Consider the following 27,206-nt stretch of genomic DNA (forward strand, 5'->3'; position numbering starts at 1 on the left):
TATTGAGTTACTATGGTCATCTAATTAGTTATTATGCTCACCTAATTAGATACTATGGTCATCTAATTAGTTACTATGGTCATCTAATTAGTTACTATGGTCATCTAATTAGTTACTATGCTCATCTAAGTAGTTACTATGGTCATCTAATGAGTTACTATGGTCATGTAATGAGTTACTATGGTAATCATATTAGTTACTATGGTCATCTAATTAGTTACTATGGTCATCTAATTAGTTACTATGGTCATCGAATGAGTTACTATGGTCATCTAATTAGTTACTGTGGTCATCTAATTACTTACTATGGTCATCTAATTAGTTACTATGCTCATCTAATTAGTTACTATGGTCATCTAATTAGTTACTACGGTCATCTAATGAGTTACTATGGTCATGTAATGAGTTACTATGGTCATCTAATTAGTTATTATGCTCACCTAATTAGATACTATGGTCATCTAATTAGTTACTATGCTCATCTAATTAGTTACTATGGTAATCATATTAGTTAATATGGTCATCTAATTAGTTACTATGCTCATCTAATGAGTTACTATGGTCATCTAATTAGTTACTATGGTCATGTAATTAGTTACTATGGTCATCCAATTAGTTACTATGGTTATGTAATGAGTTACTATGGTAATGCAATTAGTTACCATGGTCATCTAATGAGTTACTATGGTAATGTAATGAGTTACTATGGTCATGTAATGAGTTACTATGGTAATGTAATGAGTTACTATGGTAATTTAATGAGTTACTATGGTAATGTAATGAGTTACTATGGTAATGTAATGAGTTACTATGGTAATTTAATGAGTTACTATGGTAATGTAATGAGTTACTATGGTAATTTAATGAGTTACTATGGTAATGTAATGAGTTACTATGGTAATGTAATGAGTTACTATGGTAATGTAAGTGACAGCAGCTCAGACGAGGTACCAAGCAGTGTGGGTGGGGAGTGTTTCCACAGAGTGAAATGTGGGTGTCAGGGACAGACGTGGAAGGAGATTTTGACAAGAAAGTTGTAAAGCTTAGTGATATATCACATATATCAGATTGTAGCTGGGTTTGTTTACCCTTCATGTTCATATTTCACTGTGTTTGTTGCATTTTTCTTGCGTTTGGCTTGATTGTAAAATATGTGTATGGAGAGGGGGTGTGACGTTCATATGTTGTCAATATTCACTGTTTTATCCTTCATAGTTAATATTGTAACATTCTTTATTTTCATGTACATTCTGGCTGTCTCTTTCAGTAAAAAAAAAATTAAATTCTGTTTTTTAAGGCGGTCTGTCATAACGTTTTTAGCTTTCAATCAGACATTATTGTAAGGTTTTGTATTAGTGTTCCTAAAAATGTCATGTCTGTGTGATCATGTTTTGTTTTAGTCATGTTCGGTTTTGTTTTTGGACTTTTTATGCACTTTTGTTTTGTTTTGTCACCATAGCAACCATTAGTTTTCACCTGTCACGTCACGCACCTGTTTCACGTTTTGAGTCACGCACCTGCTTTCACTAATCATGTCTATAGTATTTAAGTTCATTGTTTTCAGTTTGTCGTTCTGACGACATCCCACAATCATGCTCTACACACCCTTCATCCTCTTAGATCATGCTTCATGTCCCATGCCAAAGTAAGTTTTTGTTCCATGTTTATAGTCTTTTTGGTTTCATAGTTTGTTCTCCGCCATTGTGCGCGCCTTTTGTTTACTTCTTTTTGTTTTAGTAATTATAAAATAAATTATGTACTTACATTCCCGTCTCGCCCGAGCCAACTTTCCGTTGCATCCCGGAAAAGCAAACACCCAGGACCAAGTCATGACAAAAAATGAGATATCAAACAGAAATACAATTAATATGATCATCCATTTATACATTTGATTTCCTGGGGATAAAAATCATTGGATTGGATTGAGATGTGTTAAGAATTTGAACATACACTATATTGCCAAAAGTATTTGTCCACCTGCCTTCACTCACATATGAAGTTGAAGTGCCATCCCATGGAATTGTCCAAAATGTTTTGGTATCCTGGAGCATTCAAAGTTCCTTTCACTGGAACTAAGGGGCCAAGCCCAACTCCTGAAAAACCAACCCCACACCATAATTCCTCCTCTACCAAATGTCACACTGGGCACAATGCAGTCCGAAATGTAGCGTTCTCCTGGCTACCTCCAAACCCAGACTGGTCCATCAGATGTAAAAGTGTGATTCATCAGTCCTGAGAAGGCGTCTCCACTGCTCTAGAGTCCAGTGGTGATGTCCTTTACACCACTGCATCCCAGGCTTTGCATTGGACTTAGTGATGTATGGCTTAGATGCAGCTGCTCGGCCATGGAAAGCCATTCCATGAAGCTCTCTGCGTACTGTACGTGGGCTAATTGGAAGGTGACATGAAATTTGGAGCTCTGTAGCAAGTGACTGTGCAGAAAGTCTTTGCACTATGCTGACCTCTCTGTCAGTTTACCACTTGGTGGCTGAGTTGCTGTTGTTCCCAAACTCTTCACTTTTCTTAGAATAAAGTTGACTTTGGAATATTTAGGAGCGAGGATATTTCCCGACTGGATTTGTTGCACAGGTGGCATCCTATGACAGTTCCACGCTGGAAATCACTGAGAGCGGCCCATTCTTTCACAAATGTTTGTAGAAACAGTCTCCATGCCTAAGTGCTTGATTTAATACACCTGTGATTAGTGATTAGGACGCCTGATTCTCATCATTTGGATGGCTGGCCAAATACTTTTGGCAATTTAGTGTACAGAGTAGTGATGGGTTGATGAGGCGTCATGAAGCGTTTCGACACATTGCAAAACTGTATTGATACTGTGTCGATACTGTGTCACTAAATACTGATATCTGCTGGACATTAAAAATCCCTACAGGCAACCTATGGACCGACTCAACTGACACTGATTTGATGCCCTAGTACAGGGGTCACCAACCTTTTTGAAACCAAAAACTACTTCTTGGGTACTGATTAATGCGAAGGGCTACCAGTTTGATACACACTTAAATAAATAAATATATTGTCATTTATAAGTTACACGTAAGTGTGATTTAAACAAGAATAGCTAAATAAATACATTTATATATATTAAAAAATGGGTATTTCTGTCTGTCATTCCGTCGTACATTTTTTTTTCCTTTTACAGAAGGTTTTTTGTAGAGAATAAATGATGAAAAAAACACTTAATTGAACGGTTTAAAAGAGGAGAAAACAAGAAAAAATTTAAAATAAAATGTCGAAACATAGTTTATCTTCAATTTCGACTCTTTATAATTCAAAATTCAACCGACAAAAAGAAGAGAAAAACTTGCTTATTTGAATCTTTTTGAAAAAATTAAAAAAAGGATTTATGGAACATCATTAGTCATTTTTCCTGATTAAGATACATTTTAGAATTTTGATGACATGTTTTAAATTGGTTAAAATCCAATCTGCACTTTGTTAGAATATTTAACAAATTGGACCAAGCTATATTTCTAACAAAGACAAATCAGTATTTCTTCTAGATTTTCCAGAACAAGAAATTCAAAATACTTTGAAATAAGATTTAAATTTGATTCTACAGATTTTCTAGATTTGCCAGAATAATTTTTTTGAATTTTAAACATAGTAAGTTTGAAGAAATATTTCACAAATATTCTTCGTCGAAAAAACAGAAGCTAAAATATTTATTATTCTTTACAATAAAAAATAAATTTACTTGAACATTGATTTAAATTTTCAGGAAAGAAGAGGAAGACATTTAAAAGGTAAAAAGGTATATTTGTTTAAAAATCCTAAAATCATTTTTAAGGTTGTATTTTTTTCTCTGAAATTGTATTTCTAAAAGTAATAAGAAGCAAAGTAAAAAATAAATGAATTTATTTAAACAAGTGAAGACCCATCCATCCATCCATTTTCTACCGCTTATTCCAAGTGAAGACCAAGTCTTTAAAATATTTTCTTGGATTTTCAAATTCTATTTGAGTTTTGTCTCTTTTAGAATTAAAAATGTCGAGCAAAGCGAGACCAGCTTGCTAGTAAATAAATAACATTTAAAAAAATAGAGGCAGCTCACTGGTAAGTGCTGCTCTTTGAGCTATTTTTAGAACAGGCCAGCGGGCGACTGATCTGGTCCTTACGGGCTACCTGGTGACCGCGGGCACCGCGTTGGTGACCCCTGCCCTAGTATATACAATAATATAAACCAAGTCATTGTATTTCATTTAGGATTATTTCATATCTTCATTTAAATAAAAATATTTTTATCTTTTTTAGATACAGTCAATAAATAATGTGAACATGTATCATAACATGGAAATCTAAGAGAACGTGTTGTGGATGATTGTGGACTGGGAATTTTTTTAATTCAATTTTTTTTACACATTTTTATTAAAAAAAATTAAAAAAAGTTTTTCCGACGTATTACATTTTAGACGATTTCTCTTCTTAGTTATTATTTCTCCGGCTGTAGAAAAGACACGCTCACAGGGCACAGAGGAGGCGTCAGTGCGACACAGTTGGCGTATCGGTCACGTGACCAAAACAGCTCATGATCGGTCACGTGACTTTCTAAAAGCGGTACGCGCACCGACACAGGGTTTTGCTCTATGAGCTCGACGCATGCGCCGATGCATCGGTGTTGCCGGACCCATCACTAGTATAGAGTAAGATGGGTGTAAAGAATTGAAAACAAAACTATATGTTTTATATAGGAGGCAGGATGAATAAAAACTCTCGTGGAACTGAAACAAAGAAAGGAATAAAGAATGATAAGAAGGAAAGGAGGACTGCAGGAAGGTAGAAGTGAAGAGGAGGGTCTTCTAGAAAGTGTCAGGAGAGACTAGTTGTGTTTGGTGTCGGATGTCCAGGCCTCCTGAATGGTGGAGGGGGGTATAAATTGAGGGTGCACGTCACTTTGGGACCATGTGTCAGTGCTTGCCATGACCTCCTCAGACGGACACTGGCCCTGAACGCCAAGGTAAGACAAACACTTTGTTGCTATGAAGACAAGCGATTGTGTGGATGTTTGTGTGACTTGTCTGGCTTGTTTGGAACAAAGATCGACACAACGCTGCACTAAGGCTTGCGACACAGCTGTCGCTTAAAATAGATCTGCTGCCAGGCCTGAAAGCACTCAGACAATATCATCAGCTAACTAAATATAAACGTCACATGATTAGGTGAGGCCCGACATCTTTGTACGTCTTACTTTCTGACAAACATTTATTTTACTTTATTCTTGCTGGAGCCATGATGAGCAAATACAGCCGAAGCGGTTCATGTCAACACCCGATCTAAATCCACTGACTCATCAGGCCCTTTTCCATCAAAAGTTCAGGAACTTTCGGTTCCTGGATCTATAGGTTCCTGTAGAAGTGTGTGGTTTGTGTTTCCACCACATTTCACCTCTCAGGGTAGTTGATACAAATCAGACTGATGAGGTATGGAGGAGTGGTTTACTATATTTCTACGCTGATACCATGTCAATAAACAAACAATATTAGGTCACAGTTCTTTTACTCAAAAGTAAGTCATTGAAATACAAAGCAATCATATACAAATGTTTAAAAAGTGGCTTTGGAGCAATCAAAGCTGCTCACACGGTCAATAAGGTGGCCACTATGATTGACACATCTACTTAATGTGTATTATATTTATCTATGAGAGCATTTTGTTGTAAACTGTGAGGTGTGTGTGTTAAAATCATGGTTGTTTTTACAAATGATGACAGAAGTGAACAAGAGCATGTATTGTCTGAGTTAGGATATAAAGGAGAGGTGTTCTTGTATAATAAATATGTGTCAATGAAAGGGCATTTCATAACTTTCTTAATTTTATTACATGCTATAGTATGATTTTATTGTTATAATTTTATTGCATTATTTTTGCATCCCTTTAATTTAGGTAGCCAGGGACCAGAGGTGGGTAGAGTAGCCAGAAATTGTACTCAAGTAAGAGTACTGTTACTTTAGAGATTTATTACTCAAGTAAAAGTAAGGAGTAGTCACCCAAATATTTACTTGAGTAAAAGTAAAAAGTATGTTGTGAAAAAACTACTCAAGTACTGAGTAACTGATGAGTAACATACACACACATATATATATATATATATATATATATATATATATATACATACTAGAGATGCGCGGTTTGCGGACACAACCGCGGATTATCCGCGGATCGGGCGGATGAAATTAAAAAAACTAAGATTTTATCCGCTCGCGGGTCGGGTCGGGCGGATTAATTTTTTTTTGTTTTTTTTTTTGTTGCGGGTGGCAGTTAAACCAATTCGGTACATAGTTAAATGTTGTTACCCACATACGAAAAACGAGCAGGCACCTGCAGCATATGCCACAACAGAAGAAAAAAAAAAAAAGAGATGGACACTTTTACGGAGCGGAGAAGGGACGCCTCGCCGGGGTCCGGGACCGAGGCCCCTTCCCCCGAGAGGGCCCCACCGGGAGCCGTAGCTGAGGCGATCCGCGAGAAGGGCCCGACGCACGTCCAGGGTCACCACCGCGCCCACCGCACCGACACCCCGCCTCGTCCGCTTTCGCCGCGGCCGGCGTCACGCGCAGCAGGTAAGCAGCTTACCTGCCCGCCACCCCCGTGGCCGGGGGCTCGTAACATGGGTCACTCCGCGCGCTCCGCCCGCGCAGCTTACCTGCTTGCCACCCCTGTTGCCGGGGGCGCGTAACAGGGGTCACTCCGCGCGTAGTGCGCTCATGAAAGGGGTGGGGCTCACCCTGGTTTATATAGAGAGCAGGACGGTGGCCATGGAAGTTGGAACCCGCTAAGGAGTGTGTAACAACCCACCTGCCGAATCAACTAGCCCTGAAAATGGATGGCGCTGGAGCGTGGGCCCATATCTGGCCGTCGCCGGCAGCGAGACGCGCTTGGAGGTGCGCTCAGCGCGGCTCCCATATGATTGCGCACTGGTGTGCGTCTGGGTCGTGACAGCGTGGCACGCGAATGTCTGTGCATTGGAGCAGTCTCCTTTCTTTAACAGGCAAAAGCTTTATAACCTCACCATACCTGCCAACTTTTAAATCAGAAAAACCCAGTAGCCAGGGTCCAAGGGCCACAGGCCCCGGTAGGTCCAGGACAAAGTCCTGGTGGAGGGTTCAGGGCTTCGCCCCCCGACGCAAAATGACTATTAGCATTCAGACAGGTTAAAATGTTGCTAAAACCATCACTTTTCTATCAGTCACAGTGACTTTTCAAAACAAAAATATTACAGCAAAAATCATATGGGTTGATTGACATGTTTATTCTGTAAGCTAACTTCAATAGTTTGAAATTATTTTGACAGTTAATGCCAGTTATCCTGTCAACCTTTCACAAGACTTCAATTTGTTCATTGAAAGTATAAATAGTATAAACACTTTTTACAGTATGTCGTGCTGTGAAATACAGCCGACAGGATTGCGCATGCATGGTGCAGGAGAACAAAGGACTTCTTTCATTTAAGGTTTGTGATAAACCATCAAACTCATTCGTTAAAAGGACTCTATAGTAATATAAAGCGAATTTTTCTGGACATTATCATGCAAGAAAAGTTTGTTTTTGGGACCGCGATCACCGCGTAATGATTTTTAAAGGTTGCATTACAAACATTTAACTGTCCCATGTGATCAGCCAGTGCGATTGGAAGTCCATGCTCAATTATTGCCTCCGTAAATAAAACTTCGGCATTTATCACATCCAAAGAATCTGTTTGGGCGACGAAAAACGTTGAAAGTTTTCCACTTGTATCGCTAGCAACGGCATTAGACTTGTGTTTTTTTGTCCCAACGTGGTCTTTTACATCGCTAATTCCTCCGTGTCCGATCGAAAAATCTTGTCTGCACAAGGTGCAATTCGCGTAGTTTTCACCCTTTTTTTAATTTTTTTATTAATATTAGATATATAACAACGGGCGGATGGTGGGCGGATGCAGTTCTGATCAAACGTTACATCGGGTGGATGGCGGATGGTTGACGACTTTCTGACGCGGTTGCGGATGAAATAATTGCCTATCCGCGCATCTCTAATACATACATACACATACATTGATATATACAGTATATAATTTATATGTATTTATTTTGCTGTTTTTGTTTACATGTTAAAGATGTTTTAATGAATATACATGCATGTTTAACATATAGATTCCTTTCTTTCATGAAGACAAGAATATAAGTTGGTGTATTACCTGATTCTGATGACTTGCGTTGATTGTAATCAGACAGTAGTGATGATAACGTCCACGTTTTCAAATGGAGGAGAAGAAAAGTTCCTCCTTTCTGTCTAATACCACATGAAAGTGGTGGGTTTTTGGCATCTTATTTGTCCATCTTCCATATTCGTTTTTATACACTTTACAAGAAATACATTGGCGTCAAACTCCTTAGCTTGCTAGCTTGTTTGCGCTGGCTTTCGGAGACTCTTGTTTTGAAAGCGCAGGCGCGATGGAGCGGCACTTTTATTGTGAAGACAGGAACTGTGCAGTCAGTCTTTAGGCTTTTGACGGGATGGACGGTTGAAATAAAAAAGTATCTTTTTTCCTTCACACTTTTGATTGATTGATTGGAACTTTTATTAGTAGATTGCACAGTACAGTACATATTCCGTACAATTGACCACTAAATGGTGACACCCCAATAAGTTTTTCAACTTGTTTAAGTCAGGTCATGTGACCACCTGGCTCTGTTTGATTGGTCCAACGTCACCAGTGACTACATCTGATTGGTGGAACGGAGTGAAACGTCACCAGTAAGGCAGGCACTTTGAAGGTCTGTCTGACAGACCAAAACAAACAAAGCGTGCATTAACAGATGGATAAAAATTAGTAGCGAGTAGCGAGCTGAATGTAGATAAAAGTAGCGGAGTAAAAGTAGCGTTCCTTCTCTATAAATATACTTAAGTAAAAGTAAAAGTAAAAGTATGTTGCATTAAAACTACTCTTAGAAGTACAATTTATCCCAAAAGTTACTCAAGTAGATGTAACGGAGTAAATGTAGCGCGTTACTACCCACCTCTGCCAGGGACTATAGATGGAAAGGAGCTATTTAGCTATAATCTGGTACAAAACATATCTGTCTTTGAGCTTAATGTTTCTGTGGATTGTCCCTTCAAATAAAGACTAGCTTAAACCAAACAATAAAGTGTATCGAATTGTTTACAAAAAGTCAGGCTTTTATCCTTAATGTCCAACAGTCAGAAAGTCGTCCTCTCGGTAAATGACAAATTCATGAAGTCAGGCGATTTCTTTTGGTCTATTTCAGCTGTAAAGGACAATTTATAAATGTCGTTGTTTATCTGTAAATAACAATTTCGCCACACTTAGTGTGTGTGTGACAATCATTGGTACTTTAACTTTAACTGTCCTTAAATACCTTTTACACAAAGACAGTTACTCTATGTTGTTCTAGCCTTGGGACAAAGCCCAGTTTGTTGCTTGGCCAGTTAACCTGTTTCATGTGATCGGTTTGAGCCGGATGATTTCCGACCCCTATCCTCTACTCCTACTTGTGAGGGCTTCCTACCAGATGTTGCTAATGTCTTTACACTTCCTCCTAAAATCCAAACCTGCATTCCAGTTATTCCAATTTCCTGGGGGCGAGGGCCACCACTCTCTGGAGAGTTTGTGATGGACATGTGCACTTTTGAAGCTATCTAAGGGCGTATTTCCTCAGTAGAATAATCCTCTAAAGGATTCTGTGACCGAATACAAACACAAGATTAAAGCTGCAAGCAGCATTGGTCGGGCCCGCATATTTGGCAGGTGCTAGTCCTAAGTGTCCCAATACTTTTGTTCAGTTTTCGTCATAAGTGTCCCAATACTTTTGTCTACTTTTAGTCCGAATTGTCCCAATACTTTTGTCTAGTGTACCTACCTTGTCTGCATTGTGTGGGCACGCTGGTGCTTCCTGCTTTTAAGCAGCCTTCTTGAAAAAACAGCAGCATCAGCGCAGCGGCTCTTTGAAGGGTCATAAAATCAAAACCGGAGCTGGTATTAAAACTCTTTCGATAACTTTTAATCAAAAGGGTTCAATCTCTCTCCTGTGTTAGTTTGAAGCTGAAACAACAAACACGCTCAGAGGAGATAATGTTTGAAGAAAGGTGACCGGTTTTTACAAAAATGTTGTGTTGAAGGGGGAATAGCAAGCTTCTTGTAGATTTTTGCTGGGGGTTGTCAATTTATGAAATGTAGGTCTAAGTGAGACCTACGGAGAGGATTTTGTTTCATGTCTCTCCGACCTTCCCAGTGGGAGTTACAGGCAGTTTTGTCATTTTTTTTCTTCCGAGGAGCAGTTTTTTCTCCGTTTTATTCAAAAATTGCTCTAGAGCGCAATTTTTAAATTTGGGGTTAGGTTTTTTTTATTAGATCACAATTTTTGCCAGTCCTGATGTGTGCGTTCAGTTTGGTGAGTTTTGAAGCGTGTTAAGGGGGTCAAATTACAGCTCAAAAAGGCAAAAGTGACTGTTTTTAGTACCGTATTTTCCGCACCATAAGGCGCCCTGGGTTATAAGCCGCGCCTTCAATGAACGGCATATTTCAAAACTTTGTCCACCTATAAGCCGCCCCGTGTTGTAAGCCGCATCTAACTGCGCTAAAGGAATGTCAAAAAAACAGTCAAATAGGTCAGTCAAACTTTAATAATATATTAAAACCAGCGTGATGTGGGCGCGCATGGAATCGTATATCAACATGGACGGAGCTGCGTGAAAAAAGCCACCCGGCCTCTTCGCGTAAACTTAAACTTCCCTTAACCACTCGCTCATCTTTTCTTCATCCATCCCTTCGAGTTAGCTTTTATGATGACGCCGGCTGGAAAGGTCTCTTTTGGCAAGGTCTTCCTTTTGAATATCACCATGGGTGGAAGTTTCTGGCCATTAGCATGGCAAGCTAGAACCACAGTGAAGGATGACTTCTCATTCCCTGTGGTGCGAATATTCACCGTACGTGCTCCCGTTGTATCCACAGTGCGGTTCACAGGAATATCAAAAGTCAGTGGAACCTCGTCCATGTTGATAATGTTCTCTGGCCGGATCTTTTTTTCAGCTATCTTGTTTTTACAATATGCACGGAAAGTAGCCAGCTTTTCTTGAAAGTCTTTAGGCAGTTGCTGTGAAATAGTAATCCGTGTGCGGATGGAGAGATTGCGTCTTTTCATGAACCGGATCCCTGTCGCTTAGTAGGAGCCATTTTGTGGTCTTTACAGATGTAAACACACAAAGGAAATGAAACGTACGGTAATATCCGCGCGCTTCTTCTTCTTCTACGCGGGCGGGTGGTTGCTTACAGTAGAAGAAGAAGCGCTTCCTGTTCTATGGGGGCGGGTGCTTACCTTGGCGGTTGCTTGCGTAGAAGAAGAAGCACTTCCTCTTCTACGGGGAAAAAAGATGGCGGCTGTTTACCGTAGTTGCGAGACCGAAACTTTATGAAAATGAATCTTAATATTAATCCATATATAAAGTGCACCGGGTTATAAGGCGCACTGTCAGCGTTTGAGAAAATTTGTGGTTTTTAGGTGCGCCTCATAGTGCGGAAAATACGGTACTTTTTTGTCTTGAAGGGGGAATTGCCAACTTCCTGTTGATTTTTGCCCGAGGATATACAATTATGAAAACTAGGTCTAAGTCAAACCTACATAGAGGTTTTTGTTTCATGTCTCTCCGACCTTCCTAGTGGGAGTTACAGGCAGTCTAGTTTTTTTTTTTCCTAGGGGGCGCTAGAGCGCAATTTTGAGTTTTGGGGTTTGGTTTTTTTATTAAAAGACAATTTTCGCAGGTCCTGATGACTGGGTCAAATATGGTGAGTTTTGAAGCATGTTAAGTGGGTCAAATTAGTGCTCAAAGAGGCGGCCGGTATAATAATAATAAAACCTTACAAATTCAATAGGTCCTTATGTCCCATTGTATAAAGACTCCCTTTGGGAGTCCTTATACAATGGGCCATGCGGGCCCTAATTAAAGCTGCAAGCAGCATTGGTCGGGCCCGCATATTTGGCAGGTGCTAGTCCTAAGTGTCCCAATACTTTTGTTCAGTTTTCGTCATAAGTGTCCCAATACTTTTGTCTACTTTTAGTCCGAATTGTCCCAATACTTTTGTCTAGTGTACCTACCTTGTCTGCATTGTGTGGGCACGCTGGTGCTTCCTTCTTTTAAGCAGCCTTCTTGAAAAAACAGCAGTCTTTGAAGGGTCATAAAATCAAAACCGGAGCCGGTATTAAAACTCTTACCTAAAAATGGTACACGGTATAATTCACCTCACCACAACTAACAAAATTGCATCGACGAGAGTTATAGCCAATTTGCCACTGCTGCGGAATAAACTTTATTTTGCTGCTTCATGTGTTAATAATTTTTGCGTTGGGTGGGGAAAGAAGACGCCGGTTTCACTGAACAGGAAGGAATCACGTCCGCTGTCATGGCGTCTGCCGGCGAAGGTGAAGATCAGATGGTCCCTGATTGTGAGGAGGAGGACAGTCCCATTCAGGGAATCCAATCTCGTTACCTGCGCTGCCCATCGCCCAGGTAACACAGCAGCTCTGAAAACCAATCGGTGCAGAACACAAGACAACTTTGTCTCTGTTGTTTCCAGCCTCTCCATGATGTCAGAGTCCAGGTTTTCCACCGTCTCAGGCTCGGAAGCCGCCAGCATCTTCATGGAGCCCATCCACCTGTCATCCGCCGTCGCTGCCAAAAAGATCATCAGTGAGGGTGAGACACAGTTCCATCAACTCATGGAAATATTTTGATCATACGAGAGGCCTGGAACATGTCAAGCAAATATACAGTCTGAGGTAGAACTGTTCAAAGTTCTGAGGTTGTCTGAAGGTTGCAAGAAGCCAGAAAAGCTCACAGATTCTCTCAGTTCTCTCAGCCACATTGATTATGAGTGATCGGAACTCCTGCTGCGACCGCTTCTGCAGCCAGCAGGATACCGACGCACCGCATACGCACACGGGGGACATAATTTCCAGTGCAGAAGATGAAACATGTATTCCCTATTAAGCTGCTGAGAGTGGGCTAAATCTGAAGAGGAATGTGGTGTGAGTCAAATGAGACGATTATGTCCAATGACTGAGGTCTGTGGTCACTAATGATGTATGTGGATGAGTCTGCACCCGTCTTATGGAGGTTCATGCTGGAGGAATCAAAGAAAATTAGCAATCATTATCGTGCTGGCAAATTCCAGCAGATGATCCTGTTTAAAGTAGGTTTTCCTATCATTTGTCTAAACCAGGGCTCCCCAAACTTTTTGACTAGGGGGCCAAAATGGGCTAAAAGAGCAGGGCCAGGCTATCTATTTGTGTGTGTGTGTGTGTCTGTGTACATATATATATATATATATATATACAGGTAAAAGCCAGTAAATTAGAATATTTTGAAAAACTCGATTTATTTCAGTAATTGCATTCAAAAGGTGTAACTTGTACATTATATTTATTCATTGCACACAGACTGATGCATTCAAATGTTTATTTCATTTAATTTTGATGATTTGAAGTGGCAACAAATGAAAATCCAAAATCCCGTGTGTCACAAAATTAGAATATTACTTAAGGCTAATACAAAAAAGGGATTTTTAGAAATGTTGGCCAACTGAAAAGTATGAAAATGAAAAATATGAGCATGTAAAATACTCAATACTTGGTTGGAGCTCCTTTTGCCTCAATTACTGCGTTAATGCGGCGTGGCATGGAGTCGATGAGTTTCTGGCACTGCTCAGGTGTTATGAGAGCCCAGGTTGCTCTGATAGTGGCCTTCAACTCTTCTGCGTTTTTGGGTCTGGCATTCTGCATCTTCCTTTTCACAATACCCCACAGATTTTCTATGGGGCTAAGGTCAGGGGAGTTGGCGGGCCAATTTAGAACAGAAATACCATGGTCCATAAACCAGGCACGGGTAGATTTTGCGCTGTGTGCAGGCGCCAAGTCCTGTTGGAACTTGAAATCTCCATCTCCATAGAGCAGGTCAGCAGCAGGAAGCATGAAGTGCTCTAAAACTTGCTGGTAGACGGCTGCGTTGACCCTGGATCTCAGGAAACAGAGTGGACCGACACCAGCAGATGACATGGCACCCCAAACCATCACCCAACCATGCAAATTTTGCATTTCCTTTGGAAATCGAGGTCCCAGAGTCTGGAGGAAGACAGGAGAGGCACAGGATCCACGTTGCCTGAAGTCTAGTGTAAAGTTTCCACCATCAGAGATGGTTTGGGGTGCCATGTCATCTGCTGGTGTCGGTCCACTCTGTTTCCTGATATCCAGGGTCAACGCAGCCGTCTACCAGCAAGTTTTAGAGCACTTCATGCTTCCTGCTGCTGACCTGCTCTATGGAGATGGAGATTTCAAGTTCCAACAGGACTTGGCGCCTGCACACAGCGCAAAATCTACCCGTGCCTGGTTTACGGACCATGGTATTTCTGTTCTAAATTGGCCCGCCAACTCCCCTGACCTTAGCCCCATGGAAAATATGTGGGGTATTGTGAAAAGGACGATGCAGAATGCCAGACCCAAAAACGCAGAAGAGTTGAAGGCCACTATCAGAGCAACCTGGGCTCTCATAACACCTGAGCAGTGCCAGAAACTCATCGACTCCATGCCACGCCGCATTAACGCAGTAATTGAGGCAAAAGGAGCTCCAACCAAGTATTGAGTATTTTACATGCTCATATTTTTCATTTTCATACTTTTCAGTTGGCCAACATTTCTAAAAATCCCTTTTGTGTATAAGCCTTAAGTAATATTCTAATTTTGTGACACACGGAATTTTGGATTTTCATTTGTTGCCACTTCAAATCATCAAAATTAAATGAAATAAACATTTGAATGCATCAGTCTGTGTGCAATGAATAAATATAATGTACAAGTTACACCTTTTGAATGCAATTACTGAAATAAATCAAGTTTTTCAAAATATTCTAATTTACTGGCTTTTACCTGTATATGGCTGGTGAGGCACTGACTTCATCACAGTCAGATTTACAAACATATGAACCCTAAAGAGTATCTTATTCACCATTTGATTGGCAGCAGTTAACGGGTTATGTTTAAAAGCTCATACCAGCATTCTTCCCTGCTTGGCACTCAGCATCAAGGCTTGGAATTGGGGGTTAAATCACCAAAAATGATTCCCGGGCGCGGCGCCGCTGCTGCCCACTGCTCCCCTCACCTCCCAGGGGATGATCAAGGGGATGGGTCAAATGCAGAGGACAAATTCCACCACACCTAGTGTGTGTGTGACAATCGTTGCTACTTTAACTTAACTTTAACTTTACACATACAAACAGTAGCACACAAAAAAGCACATTTAATTAAAAAAAACGTTATTATGGTCTTACCTTTACTTAGAAATGAAGTCCATGCGCCGCAACTAAAGCCCTCACTTAAACTTTCCACGTGCAAGATTGAATCTATTTAAAAAAGTGTAACCGAGGGTTTATAAATGTGGCCTATACTGTATGAAACTACAAAATAACAAACACGGTGGCTCCAGTTTACACGAGGACCACTTTATTTACCTTCTTTCAAAAACCTCCGCAACGTGACATCACTTCCGCTCTTAGCGCCTTCAAAATAAGAGCTCAAGGCATATACTGTATAACAGCGCATAACAGGAACTTAACATCACAAAGAGGAAAGCCCATGAAAATAGGTTACAAAAGTTATTTAATAAGAAGCCAAAAAGTGCAAAAACAATAATGTTCGTGTTGCAGGAGTTGTGAATTAGGTACACCTGCAGTCTGCAGGTGTACCTAATGTTGTGTCCCTGCAGTCATTCACAACTCCTCCAACACCAACATTATTGTTTTTGCACTTTTTGGCTTCTTATGAAATAATTTTTTTAAATAGATTCAATCTTGCACGTGGAAAGTTTAAGTGTGGGCTTTAGTTGATATAACAATTCTACGGCGGGGGTGCAGGAGGCGAGCCTCAGCCAGTGCGTCTTTTGCAGCCGTTTTATGATCGCTCAGCACAAGAAATACTTTACACACATACAGTTGTTGACAAAATACACTGTACATTATATACCTCAGCTAACTAAACTATGGAAATGTATAATATAATTCATATAGCAATACGGTCTCACTGCACAGCAGGCCAGCAGTTAGCCGAGTCATTGCGCAATCCATGTTGAGGCACTGAGTGACGTGCCTCAACTGGCTGCTGTTCACCGCACCGTCTCTTCTCAGTATTTGAACGGCAAATGTGAAAATTCAGCGATTTTGAATAAAAATAATCTAAAACTGGTGAAGTTAAATGAAAAATAACTTTATAGTATAATCACTGGATACATTTAACAATTTAATTTTTTTTTTTTCTTTTTACATTTTTTTCTTTCCATGATGGCAGGTGAGGCCCCGCCTCACCTGCCTCTAGTGACTGCACGTCACTGATGTATATATATATATATATATATATACTAGGGGTGTAACGGTACGTGTATTTGTATTGAACCGTTTCGGTACGGTGGTTCCGGTTCGGTTTGGAGGTGTACCAAACGAGTTTCCACACGGACATATTAAGTAGCGTAACGCACGTTGTGTAAACAATGCACACCAAGGCACAGCACACGGCATGCTAGCAGCTAACGGGCTAGGATAGACTGACCATACGTCCTCTTTTCACCGGACATGTCCTCTTTTGCGGAGCTGTCAGGGCGGAGTTTCTTAAATGCCTCAAATGTCCAGGCATTTTGAGTTAGGGTTGCGTGTATTTTCAATGTACGTTCAGGGTTTAGAAGGGGTTAAAAACAAAACAAACAGCAGCATTGGTGAGGGAGGGGCAGAGACAGAGAGAGAGAGAGAGTTATGATAAACGCGCAATCTGCTTTTTATCCATAGATTTATCACTGTTCATTTTTTATTATCTATAGCAGGGGTGTCAAAAGTGTGCCCCGGAGGCCATTTGCGGCCCACAGCTAATGTTTTAAAGGGCCACGGCACATTCTAAAAATACTATTAAAATAAACAAAAACATAAGAAAAGTGAAATAAAAAAGCTTAAAGGTTAAATGTAACTTAGAAAAAGTTGCAATGTTGACTAATAAAACAAAGCTGTTTTTTTTTCTTTCAAACTGTCATTGCTCAAAACATAATATTGAATCAAAATCAATGTTATTATGAATTATTGACCTATCCAAGGTTCCCATTACTTCACATCAAATATTACACTAAGAAAAATATTTTTGGTGGAAGATTTTGCAAATTTGGTAAATGAATAACCCAAAGATTTATATTTTGTTGTTTTCTTACTGTACCGAAAATGAACCGAACCGTGACCTCTAAACCGAGGTACGTACCGAACCGAAATTTTTGTGTACTGTTACACCCCTAATATATATATATATATATATATATATATATATATATGTCTTAATAAGGTTATCCAAAAAATAGTGCTCGATACCGTAGTAGAGCGCAATATATGTATGTGTGGGAAAAAAATCACAAGACTATTTCATCTCTACAGGCCTGTTTCATGAGGGGGGGTACCCTCAATCATCAGGAGATTTTAATGGGAGCATTCGCATACCATGGTTTATATAGGGCACAGAGTGGGTGGGTACAGGCTGGCCTAGGGGCGTGGTGATTGGCTCATGTGTTACCTAGGAGGTGTTTCCGTCTATGGCGGCATGTTGTTACAATTTCGCTGCGCTTGTTGAGGGATGACAGGTCTGGACGGTAAATAATAAACAGTTTCTCTTTCAAGCATAGGTTGCATCTTTTATTACCACTATTGTAAGGTGTGCTGGATGCAAGAATTTGCCATGTTATTGAATATTCAACATTATTGTCTTTGAGGTCCCAAATGTGTTTGCTGAGTTCTGTGGTATTTTGCAGGTTTTTGTTCCTGAAAGAAGCCTTGTGATTGTTCCATCTGGTTTTGAATTCACCCTCGGTCAATCCTACATATGTGTCGGATGTGTTAATGTCCTTGCGTATTACCTTAGATTGGTAGACAACTGATGTTTGTAAGCACCCCCCGTTGAGGGGGCAATCAGGTTTCTTTCGACAGTTACATGCTTTGTTGGTTTTGGAGTCGCTCTGTCTGGGGGTCGACGGCTCATTTTCAATTGTTTTGTTGTGGTTTGAGATGATTTGTTATATATATATATATATATATATATATATATATATATATATATATATATATATATATATATATATATATATATATATATACTGTTGCGTTTTGGACCAGTTGTTCCTCCAGGGAATTCAAGTCACAAGTCGCTCCCAAGCTCTTTACGACACTTAAAGCTGAGTTGAAAAAACCACCAGAGACAGAATAGGTATTTTGTTGTATATTTTCAAAGCTTTGCAAATATACTTTTTTTAGACCAGTCCAGCATAGAACATTCTATCGCGCCGCCAAAAATGGTCTCTCCCCCGAAACACCCTCTCCCCCCTTAAGTCCCTGGCAGTCCTCTGTCTATAGCCAAAACAAATGCTTATTATCGCGTCTTCTTACATTCCAAAGAATTCAAGGTTAACACACACAGTTTACTTGCAGACATAGCAGCAAGAGAAGAAATGGAAAACACGAGCTGTTTTCAAATATGACTATGAAATAAAAGAAGTACAACTTAAATTCGGATATATGTAAATATATTCCTCCGACAATACTCATTACAATTGCCCCTCATTTATCACGGACAATTGGTTCCAGGCCTCTGACGGTTGTAAACAAATGTCTGCTAAGTTTTCATAGTTAGAGCATTAAATACATTTCTAAATACATTTTTAACCATAGTTCCATCCCTTCAAACATGAAATAGCACCCATATAGTCACCTTTTAAACTCGTTTCACACAATATTGAGTGTGTTCTCCTGTAGGTTACAGTACTTACCGGTAGATCCTCTGGGCTACCGGTAAGTACTGTACGTATTGCTATGGTCATAGCCTAGCCACTAAAACACGGCCACTACGTGTCACATCCTGGGTCATTTGTTTGAGTCAAAACTGGGCTTCCATGTGCTGAAACCAAGCATGTGTTGTTCTGCAAAAACGGGGTCAACTTGACAGTCGCAGTTAAGACCATGAGCCGTGTTGTTAGCATTCCGCGTCTCGCACTGTCAATTCCGATTGCTCATGCTTTAGTGTTTGCAACGTGCGTGATCAATGGTGCAGAATATTTAGACAAGTTCCACACATCTGATGATGCTGAAAGAAAAAGACGACCTTGTCTTGTGTTTCCTCATTTTCGTCTGAGTTTTGCGTCAAATCCAACTTTGTAGTGGCCCATCTTGACAAACCGTCCCCTGTAAAATCGACAAATTGTGTTGGTAATTGTTGTGTGAGCACCCAGAAGGCTTAGCTGGAGATCAGACGGGAAGGCCGGAAATATTGTCAGCGCACCTACGAGCTAGTAAAGACGTTCATGAGTCTTGTGAGTAATGAACAGTTCCTGTGTTGCAGAAAGCTGTACTCGTCTACTTAACATAACATTACACGAATAATCAAGGAAGTATTTTTATAGACATCAGACAATGCAAGAGAGCATTGAAAAAGAAGGAATAACACTTGAAGGTTGCAGGCAATAGAGCAGAACAGAAAGGCGAGCATGAACTAATAACAACATACTTGCCAACCATCCCGGATTTTCCGGGAGACTCCCGAAATTCAGCGCCTTTCCCGAAAACCTCCCGGGACAAATTTTCTCCCAAAAATCTCCCGAAATTCAGGCGGACTCAGGTCCTCCACAATATAAAAAAAGCTTACCTGCCCAATCACGTTATAACTATAGAATGATGGAGGGCGAGTTCTTGATTTCTTATGTGGGTTTATTGTTAGGCAGTTTCATTAACGTCCTCCCAGCGCGGCAACAACACACAACAACAGAAGTCACTTTTTTGTATACCGTAAAGCAGTTCGTCTGCCGTAAACAGCAATGTTGTGACACTCTTAAACAGGACAATACTGCCATCTAGTGCATTTGATGAAAGCACTTTTGTGCGTGCCACACAGCAATGCATCATCAGTGAGGGTGTTCAGCATGGTTAGAAAAATAGTGACAGAGAATAGAACAAGGATGGAAAATTCAACCCTTAACTCAACAATGAGTAGATGAGTGTTATGTGTGTGTATATATGTAAATAAATGAACACTGAAATTCAAGTATTTATTTTATATATATATATATATATATATATATATATATATATATATATATATATATATATATATATATGTATGTATGTGTGGGGAAAAAAAATCACAAGACTATTTCATCTCTACAGGCCTGTTTCATGAGGGGGGGGTACCCTCAATCATCAGGAGATTTTAATGGGAGCATTCGCATACCATGGTTTATATAGGGCACAGAGTGGGTGGGTACAGGCTGGCCTAGGGGCGTGGTGATTGGCTCATGTGTTACCTAGGAGGTGTTTCCGTCTATGGCGGCATGTTGTTACAATTTCGCTGCGCTTGTTGAGGGATGACAGGTCTGGACGGTAAATAATAAACAGTTTCTCTTTCAAGCATAGGTTGCATCTTCTTTCAGGAACCAAAATACCACAGAACTCAGCAAACACATTTGGGACCTCAAAGACAATAATGTTGAATATTCAATAACATGGCAAATTCTTGCATCCAGCACACCTTACAATAGTGGTAATAAAAGATGCAACCTATGCTTGAAAGAGAAACTGTTTATTATTTACCGTCCAGACCTGTCATCCCTCAACAAGCGCAGCGAAATTGTAACAGCATGCCGCCACAGACGGAAACACCTCCTAGGTAACACATGAGCCAATCACCACGCCCCTACGCCAGCCTGTACCCACCCACTCTGTGCCCTATATAAACCATGGTATGTGAATGCTCCCATTAAAATCTCCTGATGATTGAGGGTACCCCCCCTCATGAAACAGGCCTGTAGAGATGAAATAGTCTTGTGATTTTTTTCCCACACATACATATATTGCGCTCTACTACAGTATCGAGCACTATTTTTTGGATAACCTTATTAAGACATATATACATATATATATATATATATATATATATATATATATATATATATATATGAAATACTTGACTTGGTGAATTCTAGCTATAAATATACTCCTCCCCTTTTAGCCACGCCCCCAACCACGCCCCGTCCCGCCCCGACCACGCCCACCCCCACCCCCTCCCCCCACCTCCCGAAATCGGAGGTCTCAAGGTTGGCAAGTATGAAAAACAATGCTCACAATAGTTCCTTGTCAATCTGTGACATCACAAATTGCCAACTGTTAAATGAATATTGCAAAACGCAGCTTTCAGAGGCATCCAAAACTGCGTGCAAGCTTACACCCAAATGCACAAACCCTATGATTTCACGCTTTGGCATTGTTCAACACGAGCATCCAACATTGTAACAAAATGTGTAAGTCAGAAAGGAGGAAACTCCTCATAGGTAGCCTTCAACATGAAGATGATTTTAATAAACACGTTAAGTGTATGTTAGAGATGCGCGGTTTGCGGACACAACCGCGGAGTCCACGGATTATCCGCGGATCGGGCGGTTGAAATTAAAAAAAATTAGATTTTATCCGCGGGTCGGGTCGGGCGGTTGAAATAAAAAAAAATTAGATTTTAAATAGATTCAGGCGGGTGGCAGTTAAACCAATTGGGAAATATATATACATAGTTAAATGTTGTTACCCACATACGAAAAACGAGCAGGCACCTGCTGCATATGCCACAACAGAAGAAGAAAAAAAAAAGAGATGGACACTTTTACGGAGCGGAGAAGGGACGCCTCGCCGGGGTCCGGGACCGAGGCCCCTTCCCCCGAGAGGGCCCCACCGGGAGCCGTAGCTGAGGCGATCCGCGAGAAGGGCCCGACGCACGTCCAGGGTCACCACCGCGCCCACCGCACCGACACCCCGCCTCGTACGCCTTCGCCGCGGCCGGCGTCACGCGCAGCAGGTAAGCAGCTTACCTGGCCGCCACCCCCGTGGCCGGGGGCTCGTAACAGGGGTCACTCCGCGCGCTCCGCCCGCGCAGCTTACCTGCCCGCCACCCCCGTTGCCGGGGGCGCGTAACAGGGGTCACTCCGCGCGCAGTGCGCTCACGAAAGGGGTGGGGCTCACCCTGGTGAGCCGAGTGGGCCACTTTTGGTAAGCAGAACTGGCGCTGCGGGATGAACCGAACGCCGGGTTAAGGCGCCCGATGCCGACGCTCATCAGACCCCAGAAAAGGTGTTGGTTTATATAGATAGCAGGACGGTGGCCATGGAAGTCGGAACCCGCTAAGGAGTGTGTAACAACCCACCTGCCGAATCAACTAGCCCTGAAAATGGATGGCGCTGGAGCGTCGGGCCCATCCCCGGCCGTCGCCGGCAGCGAGAGCCGCGAGGGCTAGGCCGCGACGAGTAGGATGGCCGCCGCGGTGCGCGCTGAAGCCTCGGGCGCGAGCCCGGGTGGAGCCGCCGCGGGTGCGAGGGACATCGCACCTCCACGCGCTTGGAGGTGCGCTCAGCGCAGCTCCCAGATGATTGCGCACTGGTGTGCGTCTGGGCCGTGACAGAGTGGCACGCGAATGTCTCTGCTGCATTGGATCAGTCTCCTTTCTTTAACAGGCAAAAGCTTTATAACCTCACTAATGCCTTGCATCGTCTATATTAGATATATAACAACGGGCGGGTGCGGGCGGGTGCGGGCGGGTGCGGACGGGTGCGGTTTTGATTAAATGTTATATCGGGTGGATGGCGGATGGTTGACGACTTTTGTGATGCGGTTGCGGATGAAATAATTGCCTATCCGCGCATCTCTAGTGTATGTATACGCCCTCGTCGCTCATGCAAAATCAATATACATTAGAAACAAATCATATTTACACAACAACCATGTGATTAATCTTCATTAACATTTAAACCCTTTTAACAGCACTTTATATTTATTTCTTGTTCTCACAGCCCTTTTTGAGGTTGCATACAAAATAATGTAAACCAGTAAACTAGCAAGAATATTTTTTTTCTAACCTTTTTTTTCCATCTTTCAAAAGTAAATGAAGAAAATACATGACTCACCAATCCATAGTTCTAAATTTCGCACCAGACATTGGATTTGACCCAACATGACAAAAACCTTTTGTACTATAGCAAGAAAACAAAGAAAAGGGAAGAAAAGAAATTGGGTCATTTGTAGCTTTATTTAACTTGTGCAATTAATCACAAATATTATGGCATTAATTATGTATAAACACAAACTAATCACATCATTTATTTTGACTTCACATGCTAGTTTTTTGGCCAGATGCATACATGATACACCAGTGCAAAGATGACTGGTGTGCTTGCTGGCACATTTCACTTCAAAGTACACCCGTGACTTTAGATGTGACATTATTTGAGATTAAACTCCATCCATCCATTTTCTATCGCTTGTCCCTTTTTGGGGTCGCCGGGGGGGTGTTGGAGCCTATCTCAGCTGCATTCGGGCGGAAGGTGGTGTACACCCTGGACAAGTCGCCACCTCATCGCAGGGCCAACACAGACAGACAGACTGTTAACAAGTTTTGGACAAAAAATGTAATGTGTTCAAGTAAAACTGTTAAACAATGTGTGTGACATTCTGACAATAAAATTGCATTTTTGTCAAAGTATTGAGGTCTTTTTCAAGTGAATGTAAATTCTAATTTACTGCGATTATTCAAAATGCAAAAACGTGATGAATCTGTTTTTTCATATTTGTTTGACGGCACTATTTTTAAATTATGTTGTTGTATTTTATGTTTTAATATTTAATCAAATGTGGGATTTGTAATGTAATTGGTCGTCAGGACAAATTACCATTGACCATTTAAGCTCAATGTATGGGATGTCTCAGCTGAAACAGGAGAGTGTAAACCCTACCTGAAAAGAATTTCAATATAGATTATCTGTTGTTCACAGAGCTGCCCCCCCGTGGTGCCCGCCCTGAGTCCATTCCAGAGTCCATGCTTGAAACGGCAGACCAGCTTATGGTGGAGGATCTTTACAACCGAGTCAAGGATATGATTGATGACCGCAGTCCTTACAACACTCCGTGTGTGCTGGACATCCAGAGGGCCATGGTTCAGGAGCGCCTGGAGGCCCCAAGCAGGCCTGTGGACGAGGTGTGGCCAAACATTTTCATTGCTGAAAAGTGAGTGTCACAATATCCTCTCATTCAGTGCAACTTGAAATTAGGAATGTACACTGTAGTAGGTTCAATTATTACGTGTGTTTCAACTCACTGTTCCATTTGGCTCAGATCTGTCGCTGTAAACAAGGCTCGCCTGAAGCGAATGGGCATCACACACATTCTCAATACTGCTCACAACACAGGCGTCTACACCGGGGAGGCTTTCTACGCCGGCATGGGCGTGCACTACATGGGCATCGAGGTGGACGACTTTGTTGACGCTGATATTTCGCCACACTTCCGGCCCACCGCTGAGTTCTTTGATGAGGCTTTGCTGAGCCACAGAGGTGAACATCGCAAATGACTCGGACCTGGTGTTTTGTCTTGGATGAAGAGTTGTTGATCTTCAACCCTTAGGGTTAAGAAGAACTCTGTCTTCCTTTTGTTTGCAGGCAAAGTTCTGGTGATTTCCATGATGGGCGTCAGTCGCTCAGCTGTTCTGGTGGCTTCTTACCTCATGATATTCCAGCACATGAGCATCATGGAGGCCCTGACAGCTATTAGGAAGAAGCGGCCCATCAACCCCAACGAGGGTTTCCTGAAACAGCTACGAGAGCTCAACGAAGACCTGATGGAGGAGCGAGACGATGACGACACACTGAGCCAGTGTTCCGTTATTGATGCACGCACCCGCGCTCGTATTTTCGGTGATGGAAGTGAGGATGATACCTATGAGGAGGGAGAGCAAAGTATGATTGAGGTAAAAGCGCACTCCATCATGATGGAGGAAGAGGAAGACGGTGCCAGCGTGATGAGCAGTGTGGCCTCCTCCGCAGCTGCCGAGGCACTCAGAAGTGGATCGATAAGACTGCAGGCTAACAAACCTTCACGCGGTGCCGAAGAAAAGACAGTTCTGCCTGAGCAGGTGGGAAGCGGCGAAGGTGTGGTGGACGAAGATGGTCTGGACAGCATGATCCATGAGTGGCAGCGCAGAAATGAGCAGTACCAAAGTGAGGAGTGGTGGGAGGCGCAGCTAAACAGCGATGAGGAGGATTCCCCGCCCGGCATGAGTGCGGATGCTGATGTGGAAAGCGTCACCAGTGAGGACTTGCGTGCCATGAAAGAACGTTTGAAGCGTCGCAACAGACGCCCTCCATCGGACACCACGTCCACCTCCAGTTGTACCAGTTATTCCGACCTTTGGAAGCAGCGGCTGAGGGAGATCGAGGAACAAGCCGCAGCTCGTTATCGCAAAAAGGATGATGAGAAAGGCAGTGAAAGTGACATTACTCAGGAACAAGAGACAAAGAAAAAGATTGAAGATGAGATGGAGAGCATCCTATCAGACACAACCTCTATGTACAACTTCTGCAAAAAGAACAAGGAAAAGATGACTCCGTTGGAGCGCTGGCGCGTTAAGAGAATCCAGTTTGGCTTCAACATGAAAGACCGGGGCAACGAGGAGAATGGTTCTGTTGTTGATGACGAGAAAGGGGACAGCATCAAAGCTGCAACTCCATCCTTCGAAGACGTCAACTTGACAGCATATCAGACATGGAAGCGGAGGCAGCAGAGACGACTCGGCGAGGAGAACGTGGATGAGATTGTGGAGCTGAGTCGAGGTGAGGATTCTACGACTGTCAAGCGGAGGCAAAGGCGAGAGGAGCTCCTGGAACGTTCCAAAAAAACATTAGAAGAGAGTCAGTCCATGTGCGGCTGGGAGAATGAGAGCTGTGTAAGTGGAGCTACAATACCTCTCTCCGCCTTCTGGGCCGGAGCTGGAGTCACTGGACCGCCAACCGCCATCATTGACGACAACATGTCAATGCTCAGCGGAGGTTCGTCTGTCATATCGTCTGTGTCACATGCTCGTAGTACAAAATCAATGCAATCTGCAGCGCATTCTAGTCCTATAACACCAGTTCCTCCCATCCTTCCAGTTCCGAGTGTTCAGGTACCTGGGGGAGAACCAATGGTTAACCTGGCCAGTATCCAGAACTGGATCGCCAATGTGGTTAGTGAAACCATCAAACAGAAGCAGAGCGAGATGAGCTTGCCCCCTCCGTCACGTGCGGGATCAGAGTTGAGCTTTGCCGCTGCTTCAAGTGTGATGCCAGGCCGAGGTGGGGACGACGATAAAGCATCCATGTTGAGTGGAGCCTCCTACTCCAGTGCAATGTCGCAGGCTCGTGGTCCGCCATCGTCTGTTCTTGCAGGTAGCAGCTTCAGTGCACGAGGTTCTGCACTGGACACCAGGAAAAACAAAATCACAACCACCAGCGTCCCTCTGTACAGCCTCTTCCAGGACCAGGTCGACTTGAACAAACTAAATGCCATGGACAAAGAGATGAAGACTGACATGAGAGGCAAGATGGAGACCTATGAGAAGAAAAAAATCCTGGAGGACAACAAGCGTAGCACTTTGTACAAGAAAAAGAAACCAAAGGAAGATGGGGATGAGGAGGAGAATCAAAGGAAAGAGGAGGACTTTCTTGAAGAGGTAAAGAAGAAAAAAGACAAACCTGCGAGAACCTTTGGCCTCTCCGGATGTCTGAACCTAAACCCGGCTCTGGAGAGGGACAAGAACACAAGCATTGACGACTGGCTAAAGAGTGTCAGGCCTCCTCCGAAAAAAGCTGCAGCCACTGCAGAAAACGACCCCTACGACGACCTTGACGACTCTGCCTCCCAGTTGGACTTTTCCAGCCGCAGGGCCTCATGTGCTAGTGAGGCTGTCGAGGGTAAGACCTACGGCGACACCGCCACATACCTATCCCGGCTGCGTGAAGTCAAATCTCCTGACGACATCGAATATTCCGGCCACAGCCGAGCCGGGAGGTCATACAGCCAGAATGATGAGGTGAGGGATGTCAGCTCAAGGAGGAAGTTCACTTACCCTTCACAATACACAAGTAACGAGACAGTAGGGGGAAGACAGGCTGCGGATGATGACGACGAGGAAGAGGACATTGCCATGTTCATTGCCCAAACCAGGGAGAGAGCCAAAGCTCGGGCGGCTGCTGAAGGGGAGGACAGCGAGGTGCTCGCTGCCTGGAGGGCTCAGCAGGAAGCAAAGTTGCAAAAACATACCAATGACTAAAGACAAACTACTGATGAC

At 42.4% G+C, this 27,206-nt stretch overlaps 1 protein-coding gene across 2 annotated transcripts; it reads left to right on the forward strand.

Moving 5' to 3' along the window:
* The first annotated feature begins 4,872 nt into the window (after window positions 1-4,872).
* Window positions 4,873-27,206, forward strand: dusp27 (dual specificity phosphatase 27). 2 transcript variants are annotated; one of them, XM_061924141.1, is made up of 6 exons: window positions 4,873-4,978; window positions 12,372-12,522; window positions 12,590-12,708; window positions 23,878-24,109; window positions 24,218-24,435; window positions 24,541-27,206. In XM_061924141.1, exons 2-6 carry the CDS (start codon window positions 12,416-12,418, stop codon window positions 27,186-27,188), a joined length of 3,324 nt encoding a protein of 1,107 aa, XP_061780125.1. In that variant the 5' UTR covers window positions 4,873-4,978; window positions 12,372-12,415; the 3' UTR covers window positions 27,189-27,206. The 2 variants fall into 2 exon arrangements, with proteins under 2 accessions (XP_061780125.1, XP_072772716.1); XM_072916615.1 differs by having other exon boundaries at window positions 4,948-4,978; window positions 12,375-12,522.

The sequence above is a fragment of the Nerophis lumbriciformis genome, linkage group LG28, assembly GCF_033978685.3.
Source record: "Nerophis lumbriciformis linkage group LG28, RoL_Nlum_v2.1, whole genome shotgun sequence".
Taxonomy (NCBI): Eukaryota; Metazoa; Chordata; class Actinopteri; order Syngnathiformes; family Syngnathidae; genus Nerophis; species Nerophis lumbriciformis.

Bases quoted from the DNA above. Each gene is read 5' to 3' on its own strand.
- dusp27 (XM_061924141.1), top strand. From the start codon at position 12,416: ATGGCGTCTGCCGGCGAAGGTGAAGATCAGATGGTCCCTGATTGTGAG. The intron at 24,110-24,217 runs GTGAGTGTCACA...CATTTGGCTCAG, and splicing joins AACATTTTCATTGCTGAAAA to ATCTGTCGCTGTAAACAAGG. The intron at 24,436-24,540 runs GTGAACATCGCA...TTTTGTTTGCAG, and splicing joins GGCTTTGCTGAGCCACAGAG to GCAAAGTTCTGGTGATTTCC.